Source organism: Narcine bancroftii, chromosome 7, assembly GCF_036971445.1.
Source record: "Narcine bancroftii isolate sNarBan1 chromosome 7, sNarBan1.hap1, whole genome shotgun sequence".
Taxonomy (NCBI): domain Eukaryota; kingdom Metazoa; phylum Chordata; class Chondrichthyes; order Torpediniformes; family Narcinidae; genus Narcine; species Narcine bancroftii.
Genome location: NC_091475.1, coordinates 2491946 through 2518272, shown reverse-complemented (window position 1 = coordinate 2518272; position 26327 = coordinate 2491946). Strand labels below are relative to the sequence as shown.

At 38.4% G+C, this 26327-nt stretch overlaps 1 protein-coding gene across 5 annotated transcripts in view; it reads left to right on the top strand.

Annotated features, from left to right (window-relative positions):
- gsk3ba (glycogen synthase kinase 3 beta, genome duplicate a) overlaps nt 1–26327 on the top strand; it is a 154172-nt gene that overhangs the window by 106368 nt on the left and 21477 nt on the right. For all 5 annotated transcript variants that reach the window (XM_069888495.1, XM_069888499.1, XM_069888498.1 and 2 more), the window contains 5 exons: nt 6814–6924; nt 10315–10445; nt 11819–11925; nt 16626–16723; nt 17325–17420. In XM_069888495.1, coding sequence (XP_069744596.1) covers nt 6814–6924; nt 10315–10445; nt 11819–11925; nt 16626–16723; nt 17325–17420 — 543 coding nt within the window. The remainder of the gene's footprint in view (nt 1–6813; nt 6925–10314; nt 10446–11818; nt 11926–16625; nt 16724–17324; nt 17421–26327) is intronic.

Sequence of the window (26327 nt, the reverse complement as noted above, 5' to 3'; positions counted from 1 at the left end):
GGCTCAGTGCTGGGACTTCAGCTATTTACGATATACATTAATGATTCAAATGAAGGGATTAAAAGTAACATTAGCAAATTTGCAGATGATACAAAGTTGGGTGGCATTGTGAATTGTGAGGAGGATGTTATCAAAATGCAGGATGGCTTGGACAGGTTGGGTGACTGGGCAGATGCATGGCAGATGCAGTTTAATATGAAAAAATGTGAGGTGATCCACTTCGGTGGCAAGAACAGGAAGGCAGATTAATATTTGAATGGTGTAGGAAAAGGGGAAGAACAATGATATTGAGATGTTTTTGTTCATCAGTCACTGAAAGTAAGCATGCAGGTACAGGAGGCAGTGAAGAAAGCTAATGCATGTTGGCCTCCATAACAAGGGGAGTTGAGTTCAGGAGCAGAGAAGTCCTTCTGCAGTTGTAAAGGGCCCTGGTGAGAGCACACCAGGAGTATTGTGTACAGTTTAGGTCTCCAAATTTGAGGAAGGACATTCTTGCTATTGAGGGAGTGCAGCATAGATTCATGAGATTGGTTCCTGGGATGGTGGGACTGTCATATATTGAAAGATTGGAGTGATTGGGCTTGTATACACTTGAATTTAAAAGGATGAGAAGGCACTGGATTGAAACATATATGATTATTAAGGGGATGGGAAACATGTTCCCAATGTTGGGGGAGTCGAGAACCAGAGGCCCCAGTTTAAGAATAAGGGGTGGTCATTTAGAACAAAGTTGAGGAAAAACATTTTCACACAGAGAGTTGTGGATCTGTGGAATTCTCTGTCTCAGAAAGCAGTGGAGGGCAATTCTCTGGATGCTTTCAGGAAAGAGTTAGATGGAGCTGTTAAAGAGAGCGGAGTCGAGGGATATAGGGAGAAGCAGGAATGGGGTACTGATTGTGGATGATCAGCCATGATCATGAGGGAATTAAGAGAGTGACCTTTGTTATATATGAAAATTAAAATCTTTTCTGGGGGGGGCTGGGTGGGGAGGAGTTACGGTCACTGCGAAATCAGTTGACACTTGCGAGTGAATTCGCAAATCCAAATGGAGAGGGGAGATGTGGTTGCCCAACAAGGGATAAAGGGCAACTCAGGAAGGGGAGGGGATAGTGGGGTTAAAGAAATTTTAGATAGGAGAATAAGAGAAATGTTTGATCTTTTAGAAATGTTGTCTTATAAAGTGTTCAAAACAAGAAAGCAGAAATGGATAAGAAGGAAAGGTGATAATGACGAAACGGAAAGGAAAGATAAACAAAGTATGAAATGGCTATGTTGAACTATATGACTTTAAATATTAATGGAATACATAACCAAATCAAAAGGAAGAAACTGCTAAATTTACTGAAAAAAGAAAAAATTAATATAGCATTCGTGCAAGAAACACATTTAACTGAAATGGAGCACAAGAAATTAAAGAGAGATTGGATAGGACATGTAACAGCAGCGTCATATAATTCAAAAGCTAGAGGAGTAGCTATATTAATCAGTAAAAATGTACCAATTAAAATAGAAGAGGAAATAATAGATCCAGCAGGGAGATATGTAATGATAAAATGTCAGATATATTTGGAGTTTTGGAATTTACTCAATGTATATTCACCTAACGAAGAAGATCAAAAATTTATACAAGATATTTTTTTGAAGATAGCAGACACGCAAGGGAACATACTAATAGGAGGGGATTTCAACCTTAATTTGGATTCAAACATGGATAAAACTGGGGAAAAAACTAACAGAAAGAACAAAGTAACCAAATTTATAATTAAATCGATGCAAGAAATGCAACTTTTGGACATATGGAGGAAACAACACCCAGAGGAACAGGAATATTCATATTATTCGGGTAGACATAAAACATACTCAAGAATAGACCTATTCCTGTTATCAGCTCGCATGCAAGACAGAGTAAGAAAAACAGAATATAAAGCTAGAATATTATCGGACCACTCACCCCTGATATTGACAATAGAGTTAGAGGACATCCCTCCAAGAATGTATAGATGGAGATTAAACTCCATGCTATTTAAAAGGCAGGATTTTAGAGAATTCATTGAAAGACAAATTAAAATGTAGTTTGAAATAAATACAGAATCAGTGAAAGATAAGTTTATACTATGGGACACAATGAAAGCGTTCATCAGAGGGCAAATAATAAGTTATGTAACCAAGATGAAGAAGGACTACAATCAGGAAACAGAGCAGTTGGAAAGGGAAATAGCAAATATAGAAAAAGAATTAGCAATGAAGGAAGACACAACTAAAAGAAGAGAATTGGCAGATAAAAAAATAAAATCTGAAACACTACAAACATATAAGGTGGAGAAGAACATAATGAAGACAAAACAAATATTATGAACTAGGAGAAATAACGCACAAAATTCTAGCATGGCAGCTTAAGACAGAACAAACTAAGAGAATGGTATTGGCATCAAGGAAAAAAGACAAACAAATCACATATAATCCAACGGAGATTAATGAAAACTTCAGAGAATTCTATGAACAATTATACCAAACTGAAAACGAAGGGAAAGAAGACAAAATAGATGAATTTTTAACTAAAATTGAACTACCAAAATTACAAATAGAGGAACAATATAAATTAACAGAACCATTTGAAATAGTAGAAATACAAGAGATAATAAAAAAAAACTACCGAATAATAAAACACCAGGAGAGGATGGATTCCCAATAGAATTCTATAAAACATTTAAAGATTTATTAATTCCTCCCCTCCTGGAAGTAATCAGCCAGATTGATAAAACACAAAGCTTACCAGATTCATGCAAAACAGCAATAATTACAGTAATACCAAAGACAGGGAAAGATCCACTCGCACCAGCGTCATATAGACCAATATCTTTACTTAACACAGATTATAAGATAATAGCTAAACTATTAGCAAACAGATTAGCCGACTATGTACCAAAAATAGTAAATCTAGACCAAACTGGATTTATTAAAAAAAGACGAACAACAGACAATATTTGTAAATTTATTAACTTAATTCATGCAGTAGAAGGAAATAAAGCTCCAACAGTAGCAGTTGCTTTAGACGCAGAGAAGGCCTTTGACAGAGTAGAATGGAATTATTTATTCAAAATACTACAAAAATTCAGTTTACCAGAGAAATATATGAACTGGATTAAAGCATTATATAAGGGGCCATTGGCGAAAGTGACAGTAAATGGATATATATCAAAGCGATCAGCCATGATCACAATGAATGGCAGTACTGGCTCAAAGGGCCAAATGGCCTACTCCTGCACCTATTGTCTTTTGAGGTAGATAGGACCTTTTTCCACATTGGTAGTTTTACCCAGGCAGCGGGGGTTGTCGACTGAGTTGATGGATGGTAGGTTGATTTGCACGATGGCCTGAGCTGTGTTGAAGTTTATAATCATCTGACTGTACATATGCAACCAGACAAAGCAGCGTTTCTCCAAACCATGGTGTACAGACATGCGCACAATACATTTCTCACACTGCACATAATGATCAAAAACATACATATTTATGTATAAGTATTCTGGAATAATTTACTCAATTTCATTAATAAGAGACCCAAAGTTACAGCCTGCAAAAGTTATTTCCCAGCCTGGGAGGCCTAATTTTGATAATCCTGTACGTCCGACCTGATGGTAGGAGGTCAAAGATCTGTGTGATGGATGGTAGGGATCCTCGATAATTATTTGAGCTCTACAACATTCCCAATGAATGTCATCAAAAGAGGAAAAGAAGGCTGTTTTATGATCCTCTTTGTTGACTTTCAGGCTGATGCTTTTCAGCCACAACATCACACAAAGGTCCAGCCAGACAAGACACACTAATTTGTTCTCTAATAAAATGTTGTCAAGATGGGGGCTGGTAGCCTTGCCCTCCTCAAACTGTTACACCTTCCTGACTAATGAGGAGTTGTGGATCCAGGATAGGTTGTCCACTATATGTACACCATGGAACTTTGTGTTCTCAACTCTCTCCATAATGAAGCGTTGATCTGCAGTGGAGAGCGGTCAACCTTTATCCTGAAGTCCACAATCATCTCCTTTGTCTTACCCACATTGAGACTCAGGTTGTTGTTCTTGCACCATTTGATGAACTTACCAACCTCCTCTTTGTCGACTGACATTATTTTTGCCCATGAGGACAACTTGATTCTATTAGAACTGAATCTAGCAGTGCAGTCATGATTCAGCAGCATGAACCACAACCCAGCTCTGAGATGTGCCAGTGCTCAGTGTGATGGGACTTGAGATTTTGTTGCCAACCAGAAATGACTGGGGTCTTTTGGTCAAAAGTCCAAGATCCAGTTGCAGAGAGGGGTGTTGAGTTCCAGCGAGGACAGTTTATCCCCTTCTGCTCAGCCTCTGAGGTATGATCGTGTTGAAAGCTGAGTTGAAGTCAATGAATGTGGCATATGAGATTTCGTTCTCTATGTGGGTCAGGACAGAGTGGAGGGTCAAAGCTTTTGTATCATCTGTGGACCTGTTTGGACACTAGGCATACTGGAATGGGCCCAATGTGATCCATTACCAGGCGCTAAAAATACTTTATGATAGTTGAGGTCTCAACTCTCTGCTGTTTCTTGTGGTCTTGGGAGGAGTGGTTTCTTTAAATATAATTTGCTTGACTAATGTTCTTTTGCAGAAATTAGGATGGGATCCTAATATTTTATCCAAAAAAACCCATTCTGTTACAATGGTGTAAATAGGAATTTTATTTTGAAAGTTCAGAGTGATTTTTCAAAACATTTAAATCGTACAGTACATTTCCGATTATCCAAAAACCACTTACTGAAGTTCTCAGTTATTCGGAAAAAGATTTTGGCGGCAACATGGCGTCATAAGTCGGAAAAAAGTTGATTTATTTTCTACCTGCCTTGCTCAAGTGGGACGCTGACATGCTGATAGCACCATTTTGAATCCAACGGAATTCTCATGTACTCAAGTGGGACTCTGGTGCGCTGTTAGTGCCATTTTGAATGTTGCTACATTTATCTTATTTTTGTAAATAGAGATCACGTTGTGTTTTTTTTTTGGTAAGAATTACCTTTATTTCATGCTTGAAAAACCTTCCCTTATTTGTTGTTATTTTAACTGCTGATGCAAGTATTATGCTGTTGCTACTGGGCTGAGATTGGAGCAGAGACCTCGGGCTCCCGGTCAGGTTCAGCAAGAGCATTGGGAGATATAGGAGATAGGAGCAGGGACCTTGGGTTCCTGGGCAGGTTCGGCGATGGCAGTGGGGAAGTGTCGGGGCTTGGATCGGGGAACTCTCGCTCCCGAGCAGGTTTGGTGATGGCGGTGGGAGGTGTTGTGGCTCAGAGTGTGGAACTCTGGCTCCAGGGCAGGATTGGCGATGGTGGTGGCCGATAAAAGTATTCTGCTTAAACTGGGCTTCGTAGGGCCATTTCTCAGATATCTGGAATGTGCAGTTAACTGATAAACGTCCGTACCTGAGCATTTTAGATAATCAAAAATGTTCTGTAGTAGTAGTAATGACATTGGCACAAATGCAGTTTTTCTTGAATATTATTCTTGATCACACTTTGATTTTGGAGACATTTTCTCAAAATAAGTGCATGTGAATGAACATTTGAATGTGTTTTTTTTAAATTAGCTACTGAAATGTACAAGAATCATGTAGAGCTGTTACTGTTTGTCAAATGTGGTCCTTTATTCAGCACTGAATAATTGATGCAGTTAAATGAACACAAAAAAAGAGTGGGGTAATCTGATAGATCAGTGATTTTCAAACTTTCTTTCTAGTCACATACCACCTTAAGTAATCCCTATGTCATAGGTGCTCTGTGATTAGGGTTACGAGCCCAAAGAACCCCAAAACCCAGCAGCAATAGATATTCACCACGACAAATGGTTACTTAAACAAAAGTTGCTTTTAATTATCTTTAAACATGAAAACAGAATCAAATTTTAACTTATCTCTATTAACTTAACTAACTCAAATTAACCCCCTTCTAATTCTAAACGCAGGTGTATGATGTGTGTGTAAATTTAAGAAAAGTTCTTTGGTTCACAATTCAATCTCACTTCTTATTCTTCCAAATTCACTGGTTGCAGGCAATTCTTATACTGTGTACAGAATTTAACATGCATAAAGTTCACCGGGCTTTGGTGCTTGAAAGGTAAATGTTTACCGCTGAGGAAGGTTCTCGTAGGGTTTGCGGAGAGAGATTTATTGTTCCAGGATTTCCACCACTGAGGTACCACCATTAGTCACCTCAATGTCTTGCTGATGAAACTTGGCCCATCAGGGTTCTCCAGATGATAACCTCTTTCTTTCAGGCTAGCACAGAGTTCCTTTCTGTTCCCCTTATTCCAAGAGAAACATCAGACAGATAGCACTTCCAGCCATCTGCCGCTCTGGAGCTTTAGTCTTTTGCTCGCTCCCATCTGTTGTTTTAGGTAAACAAAAACCCAGAAGTGACCTTTCTGTGAACACTTTGTAGATCCTTGCAAACAGCCAAAGTGTCTCCAATCCAAGTCAATGGTCTACTCATTTTGTGACATCGTTTCAATTAGCACCGACATGTGAAAAGTGCATAGCATTCTCATGGTTTCTGTAAAATACACTGAATATGAATTCTTTAGTATTTCAAATAAGATCTGTTTTAAAATGTGTGTGTGTGTGTATGTAACCTACTCTAATTTTACCAATTTCTCCCAATATTTATCTACATTACATTAGTAAGGGATTACTTAAGGTGGTATGTGAGTGCAAAGAAATGTTTGAAAACTACTGCAATAGATGTTTATGTGGAAATAGTAATTGCAACCCCTTTGTCTTCTTTTCTAGAAAGATGAAGTGTACCTCAACTTGGTGCTAGACTATGTTCCGGAAACTGTGTATAGAGTTGCCAGACATTACAGTCGAGCCAAGCAGACACTCCCAACGATCTATGTAAAAGTAAGAAATTTAATGTTTATTAATTTGTGTCAAATTAACTTTGCGTTGGGGTGAATAACTTGATTGGTTTTCCCTGCAAGATGATGAGATATTCAGTTGCAGGTTGATCTATCTGGATATCCAGCAGGAACCCAAGTCTCTGAAAGATTGCAAGTTTTATTGTTGGTCAATGCTAGAAATGAAATGAAATTTCTGAACAAGTAAGTTCACTGGTTCTTGGGTAATGATATGTTCTGTCAATTTAATTTAAACTTGTTCTGCTTGCAATTCAATTCTCTTGAATACCTTTTCATCCCCCAATATTGATAATTTGTAACTGAAGAGTATAGATTTGAAAAGCAATTTAAAACTCTGGTTAAAAAAAATTGTTTTACTGCAATTGTGACATTATACACTTTGAAAATATAGAAACAGTTGCAGTTTTCATAATTTTTGTTATGCTTTCTGTAAAACTTGTGTCCTGCTTTTTTCACTGTAGTGAATTTTTGAATCCAACTGTAGCAAGCAATTGCATTATGTATACAGTAAAATTTGTGTATTTAAAACCATTGCATAATTGATCAATAAATTTGCAAAAATAATCAGTTAGTTTCTAGCTTTCATGGTTCTTCTCTCCTATTGTTGCTGGACTTTCCCTTGTGAACAGCAGTAGTTTTCTGATAATTGGTCAATGTTGCTAATCATCTTAGCATGCACTGCAGACATTTTTGTAAATGAGGTCAAAGCAGTCGAAAACAAAGCTTAAGTGGAAGAATGAAGGTTTTTACCAAAAATTTGGTTTCTAGCTTTTACCTGCCAATAAGAAAAATAAATTAAAAAAAATGCTGCTATTTTCAGTGTTTCTTTTCTGGGATCTAGTGCCAAAATAATGATATTTCTAGAAGTACTCAGTTCAAGCAGTATGGTTGAGGTTGTGTGTTTTATTGGGTTATATTTTTTTTTAATGAAAAGCTGCGGTAAAAAGACACTTGTCGGGCTATTTGTAAAAATATGTTGGTAATGTTTCAAGGAAGGGGTTTTCCTAAAAACAATGTCCCAAAAAGTAAGTGGACGAAAGGTGGGTTGTTGTATATAATGGCAATTAGATATTGTTTCATGCTGGGCAAGATGTGGGATGATTTGCATTTTTGTCTTTACGAATTAAGCTTTTAATTTAATTGAAATGATGCTTTTAAACTTAGCTTTGAATACTATGTCTAAACTTTAAAAACAATTATTTTTCAATTTGTGTAAATGTCAAAATGTCACAGTCATTCAGAATCTTTTGACAGCTTGTGTTTGAGGGTGTGATTTGCTAGATGTAAAAGGTATTTTTTTTGGGGTGGTGCAACACCATGTCACTCTAGACAAGAAAATAGTGTGTGTTGGTTTGCTACATGCTGAGGAAAACCAAAGAAAATATTTCCTGGACTATGTCTGCCTCCAGTGATGTATCTTGTTCACCATTGCAACAAAGAGATCTTGATTTAAAGGAAAACAATAGGTTTTGCTATTGAAATTACTTCTAAGGGAGGTCCTGAAGTAGAGAAAAATGGAGTTCTGGATTATGGGTACCTGGAATGCCTTGCCAGGGATGGTGGTGGAGGCTGAAACATTCTTAGACAGGCACATGGAGGGAAGAAAAATAGAAGGCTATGGGGTAGGTAGGGTTTAGTACTTTTTGTTTTAAGGAATATATAAGGCACAACATCGAGGGCCAAAGGGCCTGTATTGTGTTGTAGTGTTCTATGTTCTAATCAAATTCCTTTATGTAAACTATTAAAGTCCTGCATAAGAGGCTGTTACTAAAATTCAAGCTCATGGAACTGAAAAATCAATTTAGGAATTTGGCAATGGTATGCTGGATAAAATTGGCAGATTTTGATTAGTGACACCCAGAAAACAATATATCAACACTTCAACTCCTTGCTGCCTTGGGTTATGCTGTGTTTTTGTGACACAATGTAGCAGAATTGTATGCAGTACCAATAGAAACACAAAATTACAAAAATATTATTAATCAAGTCAATAAACAAGCTTTGAAAAGTGATTTTGGACCTAAAAAAAGCACAAGAAATGGTAAAAAATTGAAACAAAGGAAATCCAATGCAACTAAGATTATCAAAAATTCAATTGTTGACAATTCTATCGAGTGGATACAATTGTATAGAACTTGTTACAGCTGGTAAACTGAAATTCCATGAATACCACCTGGTCATGGATTTTGAAGGCCCTTCAGAAGGCTTTAAGTTCTTCAGAAAGTAATAGATTGTTGCTTTCTTGGCCATTAGAACTATATGATCATTAGTTATTCAGTGCTGTTCTATTCCCTTGGAATTATCGAGTGATGGGCTGAAATAGGCACATTTTACTTTTTAACTGAACAGTGATTAAATAGCATTCTTATTATTCCAGCTGAGATCATTTTACAACTCCCTGAAGATTAAACCTGGTATTTGACCTGTGACTCAACTCTCTGCCTTAACATGTAGCAAAAATTTGTAATGCTGGGTCAGGCACTTGAACATTTATTAATTACTTTAATCTGACATCTATATGCCATGCAAGTGATTGCATAAGATGCACATGTAGATACACACAATCTGGCTATTCAAAATTCACTTAGTTGATAGTAAACAAGATCCAATTGCCTGTGTGAAATTTCGTTTGATTTTGCTCATAGTGTTGCAGAACTTTCACGTTTAATCATTGCCTTTCAAGCATTTTTGAATGTTTTATTTCAAATATCAAGCTATAAATTAGAGTACATTGGGAATTATGTAGGCAAAGCTGATATTTATATTGCACACACGATTTTATTTACCAAATCGACCCTTTATCATAGTTTTTAGGACAGAATTCACTCACTTCATAAAAGCAATTAAGGGATTATTACCCAGACACAATTTTCATCTGAATTGTAAATGTAACTTCAGTTTAAATTATTCACTTGGTAGTTTTGCATTAATAACCCTGGAACGATTATGTTCCAATACCAGAAGTGGCATGAATCTGCAAGCCTTTTAATGAAGAAAGTGTACAATCGACAAAGGAATGAACTGCACGGTGCTTTAACTTGTCAATTAATTGTGCAATTGAAGCAGATCTGCCTGAGGTGCCCGTTTTGACATGTTAAATTGAGGCCTTATCTGCCATCCTGTATTAGAAGTAAAAAATGCATTTCTCTCATTTTAAAATTCTGTGCACAACCAGGATCTTCAAGAACAGATCAGCTGGCTAATCTTCAGTCATTAGTAGAATGAAGCACTTTTTTTTAAAAAATTGGCGGTCATATACTGTACATTTGATAATCAAGGATTTGCAGTACCATGAAAATACACATGTAGTTTTTCTAACCATTCCTAATTGGCCAATTCTGACTACAATTTTTTGAATTCATTTTGTATATAGTTGTATATGTATCAGCTGTTCCGGAGTTTAGCATACATCCATTCCTTTGGAATTTGCCACCGGGATATTAAACCACAGAATCTGCTGCTTGATCCTGACACAGCTGTGCTAAAACTTTGTGACTTTGGAAGGTGAGTGATTAAAATGCAGCTTTTATATCACTACATTACTGAACAAATTTTCAGCATTTTCTCCAAAATCCGTGAATCCTAATAACCACAAGTGGTATGCAAATTCTGTTTGTTTGAAAGAATTACTCCAAGTTTTACATTATCCTGAAGAAAACTGGTATAGTACTTTGCCACTGGGTTTAAGTACTCGAGAACTCCCTTTTCTATGCTAATGTGGAGAGGGAATACTCTCACCATAAATACTTAAATTGATTGTTCAGTGCTATCTTTTCAAAGATAATTAGATCGCCAATACATTCAGTCCTTTCCACCAAAATTCACCATTTGAATGAATAAAAATAGGGTTAGGGAATGATGCTTAGAAGAAGCCAGCCTTGGCTTCAATTTAATTTTTACGTTCACTAATAATTATAGTAAGTAAATGCATTAATTAATGTAGCAATGTTGCTTCAGATCGTAATTTTATTTTTCCTCAAGATATGTTTATTGCTGTCTGTAAGCCGTTGCATTGCTCTAGACTAAAGAATTTGATCTGCAGAAATAACTGCAGCATGTGCCTCCTGATGTACAATAGTATGATCACATTTCATCCCTTCTAGAGAGTTGTGTGGAATAGTGGTGAAATGGTGTTGAAAACAAAATCTCTATTGAGTTCGTCCTTGTATTTGTAAAAGTAACATTTATTTTTTTTTAAATCTTTTATATTTATAACTACAGGTACACGATCCTTTATCCGGAACCCTTGGGGGACAGTTTGTTCCGAATTTCGGATTTTTTCGGATTTCGGAAAGCCCACCTGAATTGTGCTGCCTTATCCACCCGCACCCCTTTCCATGCCCTTGGCCACCTCCCCCAACCGCCCAGCCGCCTCCCCCGACCGCAGTCCCTCGGCTGTCTCTCCCAACCACGGTTGCCCAGCCACCTTCCCCAACCGCAGTCCCTCGGCCGCCCGCCTGGCAGTCTCCCCCGACCGCCGGTCCTTTGGCTGCCCAGCCGCCTCCCCCAACTGCGGTCCCTCAGCCGCCTCCCCCAACCGTGGTCCCTCGGCCGCCCAGCCACCAGTCCCTCGGCCGCCTGGCCGCCTCCCCCAACCGAGGTCCCTCGGCCACCTCCCCCGACCACGGTCGCCCGGCCGCCTCCCCTGACCGCCGATCCCTCGGCTGCCTCCCCCAACTGCGGTCCCTCGGCCACCTCCCCCAACCGCCGGTCCCCACTTGCTGGATTTTGGAGCTTTCCAGATTTTAGTTGTCCGGATAAAGGATCGTGTACCTGTACCACAGATTATTTTGATTTTAATGTTTAATATTTGAAATATAAATTGTTTGATATTTTCATATTTCCATAAAGTTTTTTTCCCAAAATTTTTATTTCAGTGCAAAACAATTGGTGCGTGGTGAACCAAATGTTTCTTATATCTGCTCACGGTACTATCGGGCACCGGAGTTGATCTTTGGTGCCACGGACTATACCTCTAGTATAGGTAAGTTCTGTTATTTTATTAATGTTTATAATATTTGGTTCCTTGATTTGCAACATGAGAGAAATTTGTTTAAAGTTATGTTATTCTCCAATATATAGCAAATTATTGTTTGTTTTCCCAACTTGTATCGTGCACTTTGAAGGCATGATCTTTACAATGAGTAGCTTTGAAATTTTTGAAGGGATAAAAAGGCTAGATCCAAGAAATCTGAAATAAAAACAAAATATTCAGCTGTGGAGAAAGAAAAACAGTAAATGTTTGAGCCTTCCTTCATTAATTCACTAATTAAAATGTTATTTCTCGTTTCTTTCTCTACAGATGCTGCTTGACCATGCTATTTCCAGCATTTATTTTACTTTGAATTATCCTACTTTATGACTTTTTACTTTCTATATTGCCAATTTTAATAACAGTACCATGCTCCACATGTACAGTTATTTTGAGGAATAATGTATCATTTGCTGCTCAGAGTAAGTGGTAAATGGTGAGGGTGGTGTTCAGTGAACATTTAAGTTGTAGCAATGAGCAATCAGCTGTCAAGACAGTGTTATGCATATTGAAAATTAAGGCCAATACAAATTTAGTTTAGCTGGTCTGAAGAAGGAAAATTGATATATGATTCTCATTTGAACATTCAGAAATCAGTTTATTTAAAATATATTTGTCACATTTTATATAGAACAGTGAGAATAAGAATTCTTCTGTGAGGTTACTTCTTACATTCATATGGCTGTATAAAGTAGAAGAGCACAAATTACAGCTTTTAGAATGACAAGGGGGAAAAAGATCAATTAGCTTGATAGCCTCGTAGTGGGGTTCATTCAGAAACATGATAACTGCTGGGCAGAAACTGTCCTTAAGCCTGTTGGTGCACACTTTCACTCTCTTGAGCTATCTCCTGATGGAAAGGAGAAGAGAGCATGTCCAGGGTATAATAGTTCATCATTCTTCCTATTAAATGTGTGTGATTTGCAAAACACTTAAATTTCATCTATGTGTGCCCATTTTTCTAGTCAATTACTTTCTTACTCATTGTTTATTGCCTTATTCATTGTTTGAAATTATACTTTGTGCACAAAAGACTTTACTTTGTTCCAAGGAAGTGCCAATTGTGCATTAAGCCACCTTTTCACTTCATTGCGGGCAAGCATGAGAATAGCTCAGAGTATTTATCTGACACTTCTGAATTTTTGGTTTTTGGATTCTGTTAATATACTTGCCTTGCCTGGCAGTTTTAGATCCATTTAAAATATTGGTTCTAATCTTTGTCTGAAAAAGGGATATTAAGATATTTCTCCAATTCAGTTTTAATCCCAATTATCAAAATTGCTTTCATATTCAATAATATGGAATATAAGGCAGATATTATACCTTTATGAATGAATTGTAATTCAAAAGTTGATCAATAAAATTTGGATCTGGAAGAATTTGAAATGTTGAAAGCTTGGAACAAACTAAATGTCGAATTTGATAATACCTGAAAAAGTGTCTATTTGATAGATTAAATTTGATCATCAATTGTTGTAGAGATATGAAATGTTGTTGTATCAAAAGATCCTTAAAACTTTTAATGCCCAAAAGATTCCATTCTTGAAAACTACCATCTAAAATAGCAGGTTGAAATAAATGATTAGATAGGATAGGACTTGTGATTATAAATCCCATAATTCAAAAAAAATTTCTAACCTGACTCCAAATCTTCAGTGTATGTATCATTATTAAATTCTTTGACAATTTTCGAATAGAGAGAGAGATATAGGTGATCCAAAACTGCGCATAAAGAAGTGTTTTTAAGGGATTTCAATTCCATCTCAATCCAGTTAGGGCAGTCATCTGTCTTTTTACATTGCAACAACAATAACATATTCCTTATGTTCATAGCCCAGTAGTAAAATCTAAAATTGGGTAGCGCCAGCCCCCCATTAATTTTTGTCTTCTGGAGATATCTTTTATTTAGTCTTGGTTTCTTTTCTTGCCATATATATGACACAATGTATCAAAAAAAGGATGTAGAAATACATATTGGTAGTGATTGGAATAAATATAAAAATTTTGGTAAAATATTCATTTTAACCAAATCAATCTTAGTCAAAGAAAGAAAGTGAATTAATTGAGTTTGATTAACTAAGACTGTAAAATTTTCTTTGAAAAGATTTTTAAAGTTCTTGGTTATCATAATACCTAAATATTTAAATTGTTCATTCACTATTTAGAATGAATGGTTAAGAGTAGAAAACCAGTGGACTCTTCAATGGTAGTAGTTCGCTCTTAAGTAGGTTAGGTTTATAACCTGTGAATCTGCTAAAATGTGAAAGTTACCAACAATATGCTAGATATAGATATCTTGGGGATAGAAATAGAAAGTGGAAGATGATCCACATATAGTGATAGCCTATGTTCAATAGGTCCTCTAACAAACTCGTAAAATCTTGATTTGCTAGCAAAGCAATAGCTAGTAGTTCCCTCACTAAATCGAAAAGAAATGGGCTAAGGTGACCACCCACATTTGAGTTGTTGGGAATTCATGTGAATTGAGGCCATTGGAGATGAATATAAAAGTTTTATCCAATGGATAAAACCTGGTCCAAAATTAAATTTTATTAAAGTGGCGAATAAGTATTCCTATTCCACTCTGTTGAATGTTTTTTCAGCCTCTAAAGATAAAAAAAAAATACATTCATAATTATGAGTAGAGGGTGAATATATAATGTTCAATAATCTATGAATGTTGTTGTCAGAATGTCTGTTTATAATAAAACCTGTCTGTTCCAAATTAATTATTACTTGTAAGGTATTCTGTAACTGATATGTTAAAACTTTTGATATCTTAATATCTACATTAAGTAAAGAGATCGGTCCATAGGGTGCATTCTTCTGAATCTTTGACTTTTTTTAAAAATCACAGAAATATCTGCCTTGCTAAAAGGAGGTAGTTCCCCTTCTCAAAAAGAGTCATTCAATACCAAGCTTAGATGTGGGACAAGTTGTTTGGAAAATGTTTTGTAAAACTCCGCTGGATTTCCATCTGGGCCTGGGGCTTTACCTGGCTGTAACAAAGATATTGTCTTTTGCAATTCTTCTTGCATTATTGGAGCATCCAAGTTATCTTTGTTTTCCTGAGATATTGTTGGTAAATTTAAATGATCTAAAAAAAATCATTCAGTTTGGACTTCAATTTTGGGCTTGATTTACGACTCATCATTGGGTCGTAAAACATACATTTTTCCAAAGTTAAACTTGCTCGAATTTATCCAGATTATCAACTCGGACTGTGATAAATATTAAATTTACAGTATCTCTTTGATACATATATTTTGGTCAGGCCCTAAATTGCAAAAAGATTGAACTGATATTTTTAGAACTTTTTCGACCATTTTTGGGGTTAATTTGAATCCACGTCTGGTAATTGCAATGTTTGGCTTTTCCAGATTCCTAAACATAAAACTATTCACTAATCAAAGACAGGTTTTAGCATTCTTCACTTTTCTAGCAAGAGAGCGATATTGTTAAAACAGAAAGAGGAGTTTCTACCCACTCATAGACAGTGGTTATTATGTCCTTTTTAAATTTGCAGAAAATTAGGCATAATCTCACAGGTCAAGATTTCCTTTGATTAGGACCTGGAGTCCATTTGTGGCTTACTTCCACAATTGGATTAATTAGATGTGATGATGGTTGGTACTGGGTGTGCTTTGTTCAGATCTCCCGAGGCAGTTGCCTGATGTTATCTCTACTTACAATATGAATTATAAGCTTGGTTGGAATTTTTTTCTTCTTTCTTTTCCTTTTTTCTCTTTCTTTAATCCTTATAAAACTATAAATACATATTGGATTGGGATTTAAGTCCAAGTACTATTGTCTCTATAATATATGCTATTATCTTAAATGTGTAATCGTCTCAATGCAATTGACTTATATATTTGTTTTCTTTTCTGACAAAACTTAATAAAGATAACTTTAAAATAAAAGAAATATTGCTTCATTTTGCAATGGAGCCAAGGCAAGTAGCCATTAGGATTAACCCGACAGATGAGGATCTAAATTGTGGGTCTTTGTGATGAGATAATGAACAGAATTTTAGAATTAATTTGCCTGGGGCCTTGATTTCAGATAGAAATCTGAGAATGTGGATCCATGTGCTGCAATGTTCTATATTAATTTTTTATATTAATTCATTCCACATCTGTGATTGTTTTCTGCAGGAGAAAATAACTACAAGAAAACTCAGATAATCCAGAACTTTGGAACTCTTATGGTGCTAGACTGGCAGCTTTCTAGATATTTACTCTAACTAATGCACCAACATACTGTTAATTCATCTGATTTTATGTTGTTGTAGCATAACTTTTTTTAGCAAACAAAGTGAGTTTAAAGTAAGATTGAGAATGGGCCCCAATATGTTTAAAGTGAGCATGTGAATGGTGTCCTGGTGAACTGGTTGCTGAACTATTTGGAATTTCAAACAATGGGGTAGCAGATTATAGGAGTAGTACTCTATTTTGCTTAATATTCAATTTTGTGTATCTTAATCCCAAAACCACCTGGAAAATAATCTTATAAAAAGCAGTGAAGTGTCAATTTATCTGTACAAATGCAGACGTGTTTCCGAAATGAATATATTTGGCAAGATCAAATTTTTTAAAAAGAATCCTATTTGCTGTTCTGGATATTAACTGCATGACTTTTTTTTACACTTGCAGATGTATGGTCAGCGGGCTGTGTATTAGCAGAGCTATTGCTAGGGCAGCCCATCTTCCCTGGTGACAGTGGTGTTGATCAGTTGGTAGAAATTATAAAGGTATGTCATATGCTCTTCTTAAACCTTTGTGTAATTTCTAAATAGCCTGCTTTACCATTTTTCCCCTCTAGCTTGTATTCAATTCCACTACTCCAATGAAAGCTGGTTCAGTTTGATAATGGTGGATTGGAAATAATTTGATCTGAAATTCATTACTTTGTTTCTCATGACACATCTGGAGCCCAATGAAAGTTCTTAATTGGCTTGATGTTAAATGATTTATTTCATGCCCATGAATATACCCTTCATTATTTGAACATCTCTATCTAATTGTACCTTGTGAGATAAATCCAAGTTTTCTATTTAGAATTACTCTTTGTGTACCTTTTGAGTTCGAATTTACCAGGTGGAACATGGATAGTTGACAGATTATCCCAGACTCTTGAAGTTTCTATTTATACATGGTTGAATTTGTTTCAGAGAATGCAGTGATACCAATGATTGATTATTTAGAATACTTAAAACTCGATCCTTGCAACTTGGTGGCCTATGGTCATGTACTTGAGTGAGGATATGTTATGATCAACTTGCAAGTGATTGGATTCTTGTGCATTAATTCAGCGGATTATATAATGCATCTTGATTACATTTTTGCTTTCAGGTCCTGGGAACTCCAACAAGGGAGCAAATCAGAGAGATGAATCCCAACTACACTGAGTTCAAATTCCCACAGATCAAGGCACATCCTTGGACTAAGGTAAGCAAAAGAATATTTTCCCTGCACCACTGCAGAAATAGTTGGGTTCCATTTTCTGCCTAATATGTGAAAGAAATAACATTTTAGCCAAGCAATGTGCAGTTTTCACACAGTGAAAAGGTAAAATTTAGACTGTTTTGGCATTTAATTCCTGAACTATAAATTGTGACTTCCAGATATTTAAACTTAGTGGTTTCCTGTGAGTAATTTTTAAAAATCTACCAGTATTATAATAAAAAGAACTTTAGAAACAATTGCTGGGCATATTTTGAATCGTGTGCAAACATTTTACATGCAGTTTATGAAAGTAATGTTTTGTTGTTTTTCACTGCTGAGTGAAAAATGTCTTGGAATTTGGTGCCTGGCAGTGAATTTCCTTGCACCTCATCAACACTTGAGAATATGGGCTTTGAACAGCTAGTTATAATAACTTTAATCCCGTGCAAACTATTTTTTAACATAATTATTCTATTGCATTTTTCCATTTTGCAATTTGATAGAGTTAATAATTTTTGGATTAATATCACACCTAGAACTATGATAGAGGCCTGTACAGTATCGATTACGTCAGGAGACGACGGTTGTAGCAGCAACCTCTAAAGAGGTGACAGGTCTGAGGACTTGGAGAAGTGATCTGCAGCCATGGACCAGGTCACCTAGGGTTGAGCCAGAGGAACTTTGTTATTGGTGAGGCTTTGTGAGACCCACTGGGGTGCTGGAGGAATGGAGCTGGATTAGACTCCTCTACCTTGGGCTCAGTGGCCAAATACTTCCTGTCAGGCCACTGGGTAGAACCATAAAACAGCACAGAAAACAGGCCATTTGGCCCTTCTAGTCTGTGTTGAAAGCATCATACAACTAGTCCCACTGATCTGTACCATTCCATAACCCTCCAGACCTCTCCCATCCATGTATCCATCCAGTTTATTATAAAACTTAAAAGTGAGCCCGCATTTACGTCAGATGGCAACTCATTTCACACTCCCACCATTCTGAGTAAAAAAGTTCCCTCTAAATCTTTACCCTTCGACTATAAAGCCATGTCCTCTTGTATTTATCTCTCCTAATCTAAGTGGAAAGAGTCTTCTCATAATTACTTTGTCTATACCTTTCATAATTTTGTAAACCTCTATCAAATCTACCTTCATTGTTCTACACTCCAAGGAATAAAGTCCTAACCGTTTTAATCTTTCCCTGTAACTCAACTCCAGAAGACTCAGCAACATCCTAGTAAATCTTCTCTACACTCTTTCAATCTTACTGGTATCCTTCCTGTAGTTTGGTGACCAGAACTGCAAACAATACTCAAATTTTGCCTCACCAATGTCTGATACAACCTCACTATAACATCCCAACTCCTGTACTCTTTGATTTATGAAGTCCAAAATACCAAAAGATTTCTTCACCTCCCTGTCTACCTGTGACGCCACTTTCAGGGAATTATGTACCTGTATTCCAGATCCCTTTGTTCTTCTACACACCTAAGTGCCCTACCTTTTACTATGTATGTCCTACCTTTGTTGGTCCTTACAAAATACAACACCTAACACTTGTCTCCATTAAATTCCATCTGCCATTTCCTTCCCCATTTTTCCAGTTGGTCCAGATCTCTCTGCAAGCTCTGAAAGCCTTCCTCGTTGTCCACAATGTCTCCAATCTTAGTGTCATCAGCAAACCGTTGATCCAATTTACTACATTATCATCCACATCACGGATATAGACAACAAATAACAAAGGTCCCAGCACTGATCCTTGAGGCACACCACTAATACATGCCTCCAGTCTGAGAAACAATCGTCCACTACCACTCTCTGAATTCTCCCATTCAGCCATTTCAAATCCAGTTTACAACCTCTCCTAGTGTCTGAACCTTCTGAACTAGCATCCCATGTAGGGCCTTGTTAAAGGCCTTACTAGAGACCATATAGACAACATCCACAGCCTTTCCTTCATCTACTTTCTTTGTATCCTCTTCAAAAAACTCTACGATTCATTAAACATGATCTACCATGCATAAAGCCATGCTGACTATCCTTCATCAGCCCTTGGCTGTCCAGATCTCTCAGAATGCCCTCCAGTAATTTACCTACTACTGATGTCAGGCTCACGGCCTGTAATTGAGCTACCCTCCAATCCTCTGTCACCTCATCCGTGGCCAGTGACATTTTAAATATCTCTGCCAGGGCCCCTGGAATTTCTACATTAATCTCCCTCTCCATATCTGTAATGTACAAATCTCAGATTTCTGTCAATACATGCAGTCCTCTCATGGCCTTTGTCCTCCTTCACTTCACTATCTGCTCTAACACTCTAGTTTCTACCCTTCTGCCAATCTGGTTTAAACCCCCATGGAGAGCACTAGTGAACCTACCTGCTAGGATGTTAGTTCCCCTTCCAGTTCAGGTGCAAACCATCCAGTCGGAACAGGTCCCACCTTCCCTGGAGCAGAGAACAAATGTCCAGAAACCTGAAGCCCTCCATCCTTCACCATCTCTTTAGCCATGTATTTAGCTGCATTAACTTCCTATTTCTAGCCTCACTCACACGAGGCACAGGTAGCACTCCTGAGACTGCAACCCTGGAGGTACTGTCCTTCAACTTTCCACCTAACTCCTTAAACTCTCTTTGCAGGACCTCCTCATCCTTCGTACACATGTCATTGGTCCCTACGTGGACCACGACATCAGGCTGCTCACCCTCCCTCCTGAGAATATTGTGAACTCGATCTGAGATATCGTAGATCCTGGCACCAGGGAGGCAACAGACCATCCAGGATTTTCAATCTCTCCCACAGAACTTCTTATCTGTCCCCCTAACTATTGAATCCCCTATCGGTACTGCAGTCCTACTTTCCCTCCTTCCTTGCTGAGCTGAGTGTCCAGTCTCAGTGCCAGAGACCTGACCACTACAACTTTTGGGACCGGGGATTGCAAAGGTTTCATGTAAAGTAGCCTTCCTATAGGCTACAAGCACTGACAACAGTGTGGAAGAAGGGCTAGGTGTCTAGGAGGTCTGATGGATATCAGACAGCTTGAGCTCCACATCCGATAACAGTGAAGGGTTTGTCATATACATTGTCCAAGGTACATATGCACCAAAATTGTGGTTACAGCCGAACAGGTACCCTGTCAAGGATAATAAAACAATTACAAAAGTATGCCTTAAATTAAATCTAAAAAATAAATATGAAAGATTGTTAATAATTACTATAGAAAAAGAGTGGAGTTACAATAGTGCGGTAGCCCTTTTTGTGATGTTAGCCTGATAGCCTTTGGAAAGAAACTGTTCTTGAACCAAAAGATGATGGTCTTCAGGCACCTGAATCTATCTGGGGACAGGACTTCTTTGGAGGAAGCAGCGTGATCGTTTCTAAAGGTGCCATCCTTCCTTCATTTTAAAAAATGTCAATGCACGAGGTTGCAGCGGCCACTTCAGATCCTTACAACGATGAAATCCCTGACCTATTATGTAGTCTATGATTGTGAAGCCCTCGTAAAACTAAGAAATATGAATCAGACTTTCAGGTTAGTGGATTGAATTGCTGAGGGTTTTGACCTACTGAAGCAGGAAACAAAATCTGCAACAAACTGGAGACTTGAGGGAGATGGTTGGAGCCGTGGAAGACTGAGCGAGAAGGCAGAAACATGGGCAAGCAGGCTGGCATCAGGGTTAGACTGAGAATTGACCCCTTCAGACCTGCGCTCCCAATGATCTTACAAATGTAAGATCACTGGAGAAATAAATTGATTACCTGAGGTTGCATCCGAACCAGAAAGAACTGCTGTGCTCCGGTGATTACAGGACTCCATTCCAGACACAGCAATCCAGCTTGATGGCTTTATCTCCTACAGGGTAGACAGAGACTCTGCAGCTTCTGGCAAGATTTGGGGAGGGAGACTGTGCATTTGTATCAGTGAGAACTGGTGCATAAATGTCTTGTCAAAACTTTCTGCTCAGCAGAAGTAGTGTACTTATTGGTGAAATGCAAGCTCATCTACTTGCTTAGGGAATTTGCGGCCGTGCTGATTGCCACAAAATTCCATCTTCAGCTAATGAGGGTGAAGCCATGTATGAGATTTACAATGCCATCTCTGAAGCCCAGGCATCCCATCCTGACAGTTCCATGGTTGTACCGGGCAACTTCAACCACGCCAACCTGAAAACTGTCTTACCATGGTTTCAACACCATGTCATCTTCCCCACCAGAGGAGAGAACGCCCTGGATCGACTGTGCACCAATGTCCCTGGTGCGTATAGGGTTTCCCCTTGCTCCCACCTTGGATACTCTGATAGCATATCCATTCTGATAACCCCAACATACAGATCACTGACAAAATAAACTAAGCCAGTTCGCAGGGAGATCAGGACATGGCCAGGGTGGGGCCACAGCAGTGTTATTGAACTGCTTTGAGACCACGGACTGGAGCTGCTTCAGGGAGGCAGCCATCTGCCACAGTCGTATAAACATCGAGGAGTACACAAGCTCATGGCTAGATTCATGAACAAGTGCATTGCAATGTCCCAGAGATCCAATGCTTCACAACCAGGGCTAACTAAAACCCATAGTTGGAGGCAGAGTTCAGGGACTTGTAAGACCTTGTGATGCTGGATGGGGAGAAGATGGCACTAAGCTATCTAGTGAACTATCCTGTATAATCTGGAAGGCAAAGCATGGGTACACACAGAAGATCCATAAACAGCTGTGTGACACCATTGGCTTGGTGCGCATGTAGCAAGGGATCAAGACCATTACAGATCACAAGTCAACCTTGCAAGTTAAAGATAACGACACTTTCCTTTCAACAGTCTGATCATCTTTTATGTATGTTTCGATGAGGAAAAACATACTGATGTTGAAGAAAGCCCAATGTACCCCAGTGAATGGGTCCCCAGCATATTTTCAGCCGAATTTAGGAGAACCCTATCCAAAGGGAACCCACACTAGGCAGCGGGCAGTAGACCAACTGACGGAGGCCCTTACGGGCATCTTCAATACCTCACTGCAGCAGTCTATGATTCTCGCGGGTTTCAAGATCAACATTCACCATCATCCCAGTATCAAAGTGGGCAACAGTAATGGGCCTCAATGACTACTGCCCCATGGCACTGGCGTCCACCATTATGAAATGCTTTGAGAGTCTGGTGATGCATCAAAGAGCACTTCCCAGAGACTCTGGAGCTATTTCAATATGGCGCAAGACAAAACTATTCCTGATGATGCTGTAGCCTTGTCCCTCCAATCCATTCTGACCCACCTGGAGAATGACATCTCATACAGCAGACTACTGTACATCAACTTAAGCTCAGCGTTTAATATGATCATTCCCCAGTGGTTGGTGATAAAGCTGAGCTCGCTGGGACCATTTCAGTAACTGGATTCTGGACTACCGAATGGAAAGACCATAGACTTTCCAGGTCAGCAGCAGAATGTCGAGCACCGTCATGCTGAGCACTGGAGTATCTTGGGGCTGTGTTCTCAGCCTATTCCTTTTCATGCAACTGACTCATGATTGCATCATCACATACTGCTCCAACAGTGTCATCAAGTTTGCAGATGAAGCAACAGTTGTTGGTCTCGTTAACAATAACCATGAGTCGTACTACAGAGAAGAGGTGAAAATCCTTGTGATAGGGTGGTATAATAACAACAAGAGTCTGTGGCAAAGACAAAGGAGATGATTGGGGACTTCAGGTAGTCAAGGAACGACCACCCTCCACTACACATTGGTTACTTGGTAGTGGAGAGAGTAGAGCACACCAAGTTCCTCGGAGTTCACTTAATTAATGAATTACCCTGGATGCAACATCTCATCTCTTGTCAGGAAGACACAATAATGACTACACTTCCTGAGAAGACTGAGGCAGCAAGGTTACTGGCCACCATCCTGTCAACTTTCTCCAGGAGCTCCTTCAAGAGCTTCCTAGCTGACTGCATTACAGTGCTGCACAGTTGCTGTATTGGATTGGAGATCAATCCACAGGGTCATAGGAGCAGCAGAGAGAATCACTGGGGTCTCATTTGCTGACAGGAAAAAGATCCAGGAGGATCAGAGCCAGAACCACCAGGCTGAGGAACAGCTTCTTCCCACGGGCAATGAGAATGCTGAACGACTGAATGGACTGCTAATACAAACATTCTGAGACTATAATTTATTCAACAATATTTATTTTATTTCTGTACATATGGACTGCATATGTATTGTTTACCTTTCTGTGTGTTCTGGTTGGTTGTTTGCCTGTTTTTGCACCAAGGACCAGAAAATGTTATTTCATCAGGTTGTACTTGTACAATTTGATCATAATAATCTTGAACTTGGTACTTCCTGTTTTAGCAAAATTCTGAATCTTTGGTAGCTTTTGACATGCAAAGAAAGTTTTTACTGGAGTGGCAGGTTCGTGCCACGCAATTTCAATCCCCAGCAACCAGGATTCTTATCCAATGCTGTCTGTAATGAGTTTTGTACATTCTCCCTGTGTCTGCATGGGTTTTCCCTTGGTGCTCTGCTTTCCCCCCACATTACAAAGTACAGGGTTGGTAGGTTAATTGGGTGTAATTGGGCTGAGCATTTCGTGGGCCGGAGAGGCCTGTTATGATGCAGTATCTCTAAACTAAAATGAAAGATGAAAATGAAAAAACTGCATTAGTACACAACAATAAATTAATCTAATAGAAAAGGCTCCTGGTGTGTCCTTCTCTACATCAGAGAGTCAAGATGCAGATTGGGAGATCATTTCGTTGAGCCCCTATGCTCTTTCCGCAGCAACGTTGGGGATCTCCCAGTGACCAACCATTTCGATTCTACACCCCACTCCCGTGCTGACGTGTCTGTCCATAGTCTCGTACACTGCTAAACTGAGGCCACGCATAAATTGGAGGAGCAACACCTAATATTCAATCTGAGCACTCTCCACCAGATGATGTTAACATCAACATCTTGAGTTTCTGCAAGGCCACTCCCTTGTCTCCCCCTCCTCTTCTACATCCCCTGTGTCATTTCTTGCCAGCTCTCCATCCCCTGTCCTCTCCATTCAAAGAGCTATCCCCTCCCCCTCCACCTCAGTTTTTTTTCTCTTGTGCCCTCCCACCCATGTCCGTGTATGACCTCTTGCCTGTGGATTTGAGCTCCTCCCTGCCCCTCCCGCCACCATTTTATTTAGAAGCCTGCCAACTTTTTACTTATACCTTGATGAAGGCCACAGGCACAAAACATTGGTTATGTATCTTTATCTTTGCTACATAAAGAATGCTGTGTGACTTTGTTTTGTCAGAATTTAAAAATGGCATCTTGATTTTTCATTGCCTCGTTATATTGATCAAAGCAGAGGTGCACATGAGACATAAGTCATTGTTGGAGATGATGTTCTATCTTGTTATTGCCAATTTTTTGAAACCTAAATAAGAAAGATTAATGGAGTCTCTCGAGCTGTTCATGCCACATTTTATGTGGTCTTTGCTCTGTAGTTTACAGGCACTCAAATTGTGTTCTATTACTAAGGGATGAGGTAGCTGGTGAACAATCATTTTGCCCTGAAGTTCGTGGAATCTTGTATTGCATCTATACATTTTTCAAATTGTTATCAAGTTTGAATTTATTTCGGAATGCAATTCTCGTACAGCTCCCCAATTTTATGAGATCAAAATTCATATTTATCTTTTCATCTTGAAAATATGGAACCTTGAGTATGGTTGTTCTTTTTCTTTTGGTTTACTTTGTTATCTGTTGTAACATTGAGCTTCCCATTTTTCTATGCATTTCCCAAATTTAATTTTGAATAAAACTAAATTATGCACAATCAATAAGCAGGATAAAGGAAAGTATTTGTGAATTGAAAACGTTAAATCTTTGATCAAAATTCTGTGACTGAGCATACTTTAGCTCATTTCTGTCTCCAAATGCATAGCATATCTTGCCTTTCACACACCCAAACCACTATCTTCAGAATTCAAGAACTGCAAATGTTTCCTTTTTAGATGAACATCAACTACAGCTATTTGTATTTGTGGCATCTTTAATAAAATAAGATTTTTGGTCGAAAACTAGTTGACATTAAATCAAAAGAAAAGCTGGTTAGGAGAGATAAGGGAGCAATATGAAGAAAGGCTAGTGAAACCGTAGGAAATTCCAGAACTCAAGACACAGACCACTGTCGGCATGTCTGCCATTGGTGTATTAGAAGCAGCAGAGAGCTGCACAAGAAGCAAGTGTTGAAGGGTAGAAATATAGTTGGGTATGAACTTAAGGATTTTGGACCAAGAGCATCGAGGTGATGGATGAGTCTGGCTCAGTGAACGTTCAAGGAGGGCAAGAGAATTTTGTGCAGATTTTAGTTTATGCAGAGTAGAACACATGAAGCCAGCCAGTAAAGCGTTAAAATAATCAAATCCATCGGTGGATCCTGCAGCTGAAACAACATGACAAATAAGCAGTTCCTGAGACTTGGTGTTGGAAAATTTGCTTGGTCACCTTCGAAGCCAAGATAGTAATTCAGTTAAGCCTGAACCATTGGCCATGAAATGGGTAGAATCTGTAGCAAGGGGATAGAGAATTTGAAGCAGGAGCACAGGACAAATATTTTGGATTTCAGGATGTTTAATTGAAGGATTTCTTGACTCATTTGGGACTGGCAGCTTGTTAACAATTGCAGTGGAGGAGTTCACAAAATCTGTTTATAGCATAAGGCAGTGAATAATATAGAAAAGAAAATTGGTAGATCAGCAGTTGAACTTGTAAGCTGATTTTGAATCTTCTGGATAAAATGATCACTAAGAAAATCCTGAAATTAGTTTTAGGAAGGAAGAGCCCAGCACATTGGTGCAACAAGTTTTGAGCATGTAGATCAAGAAAGAAGAGCTCTGCCGGTTAATCATCATAATTTTTATGAACTGGAACCCATCATATTAACCTT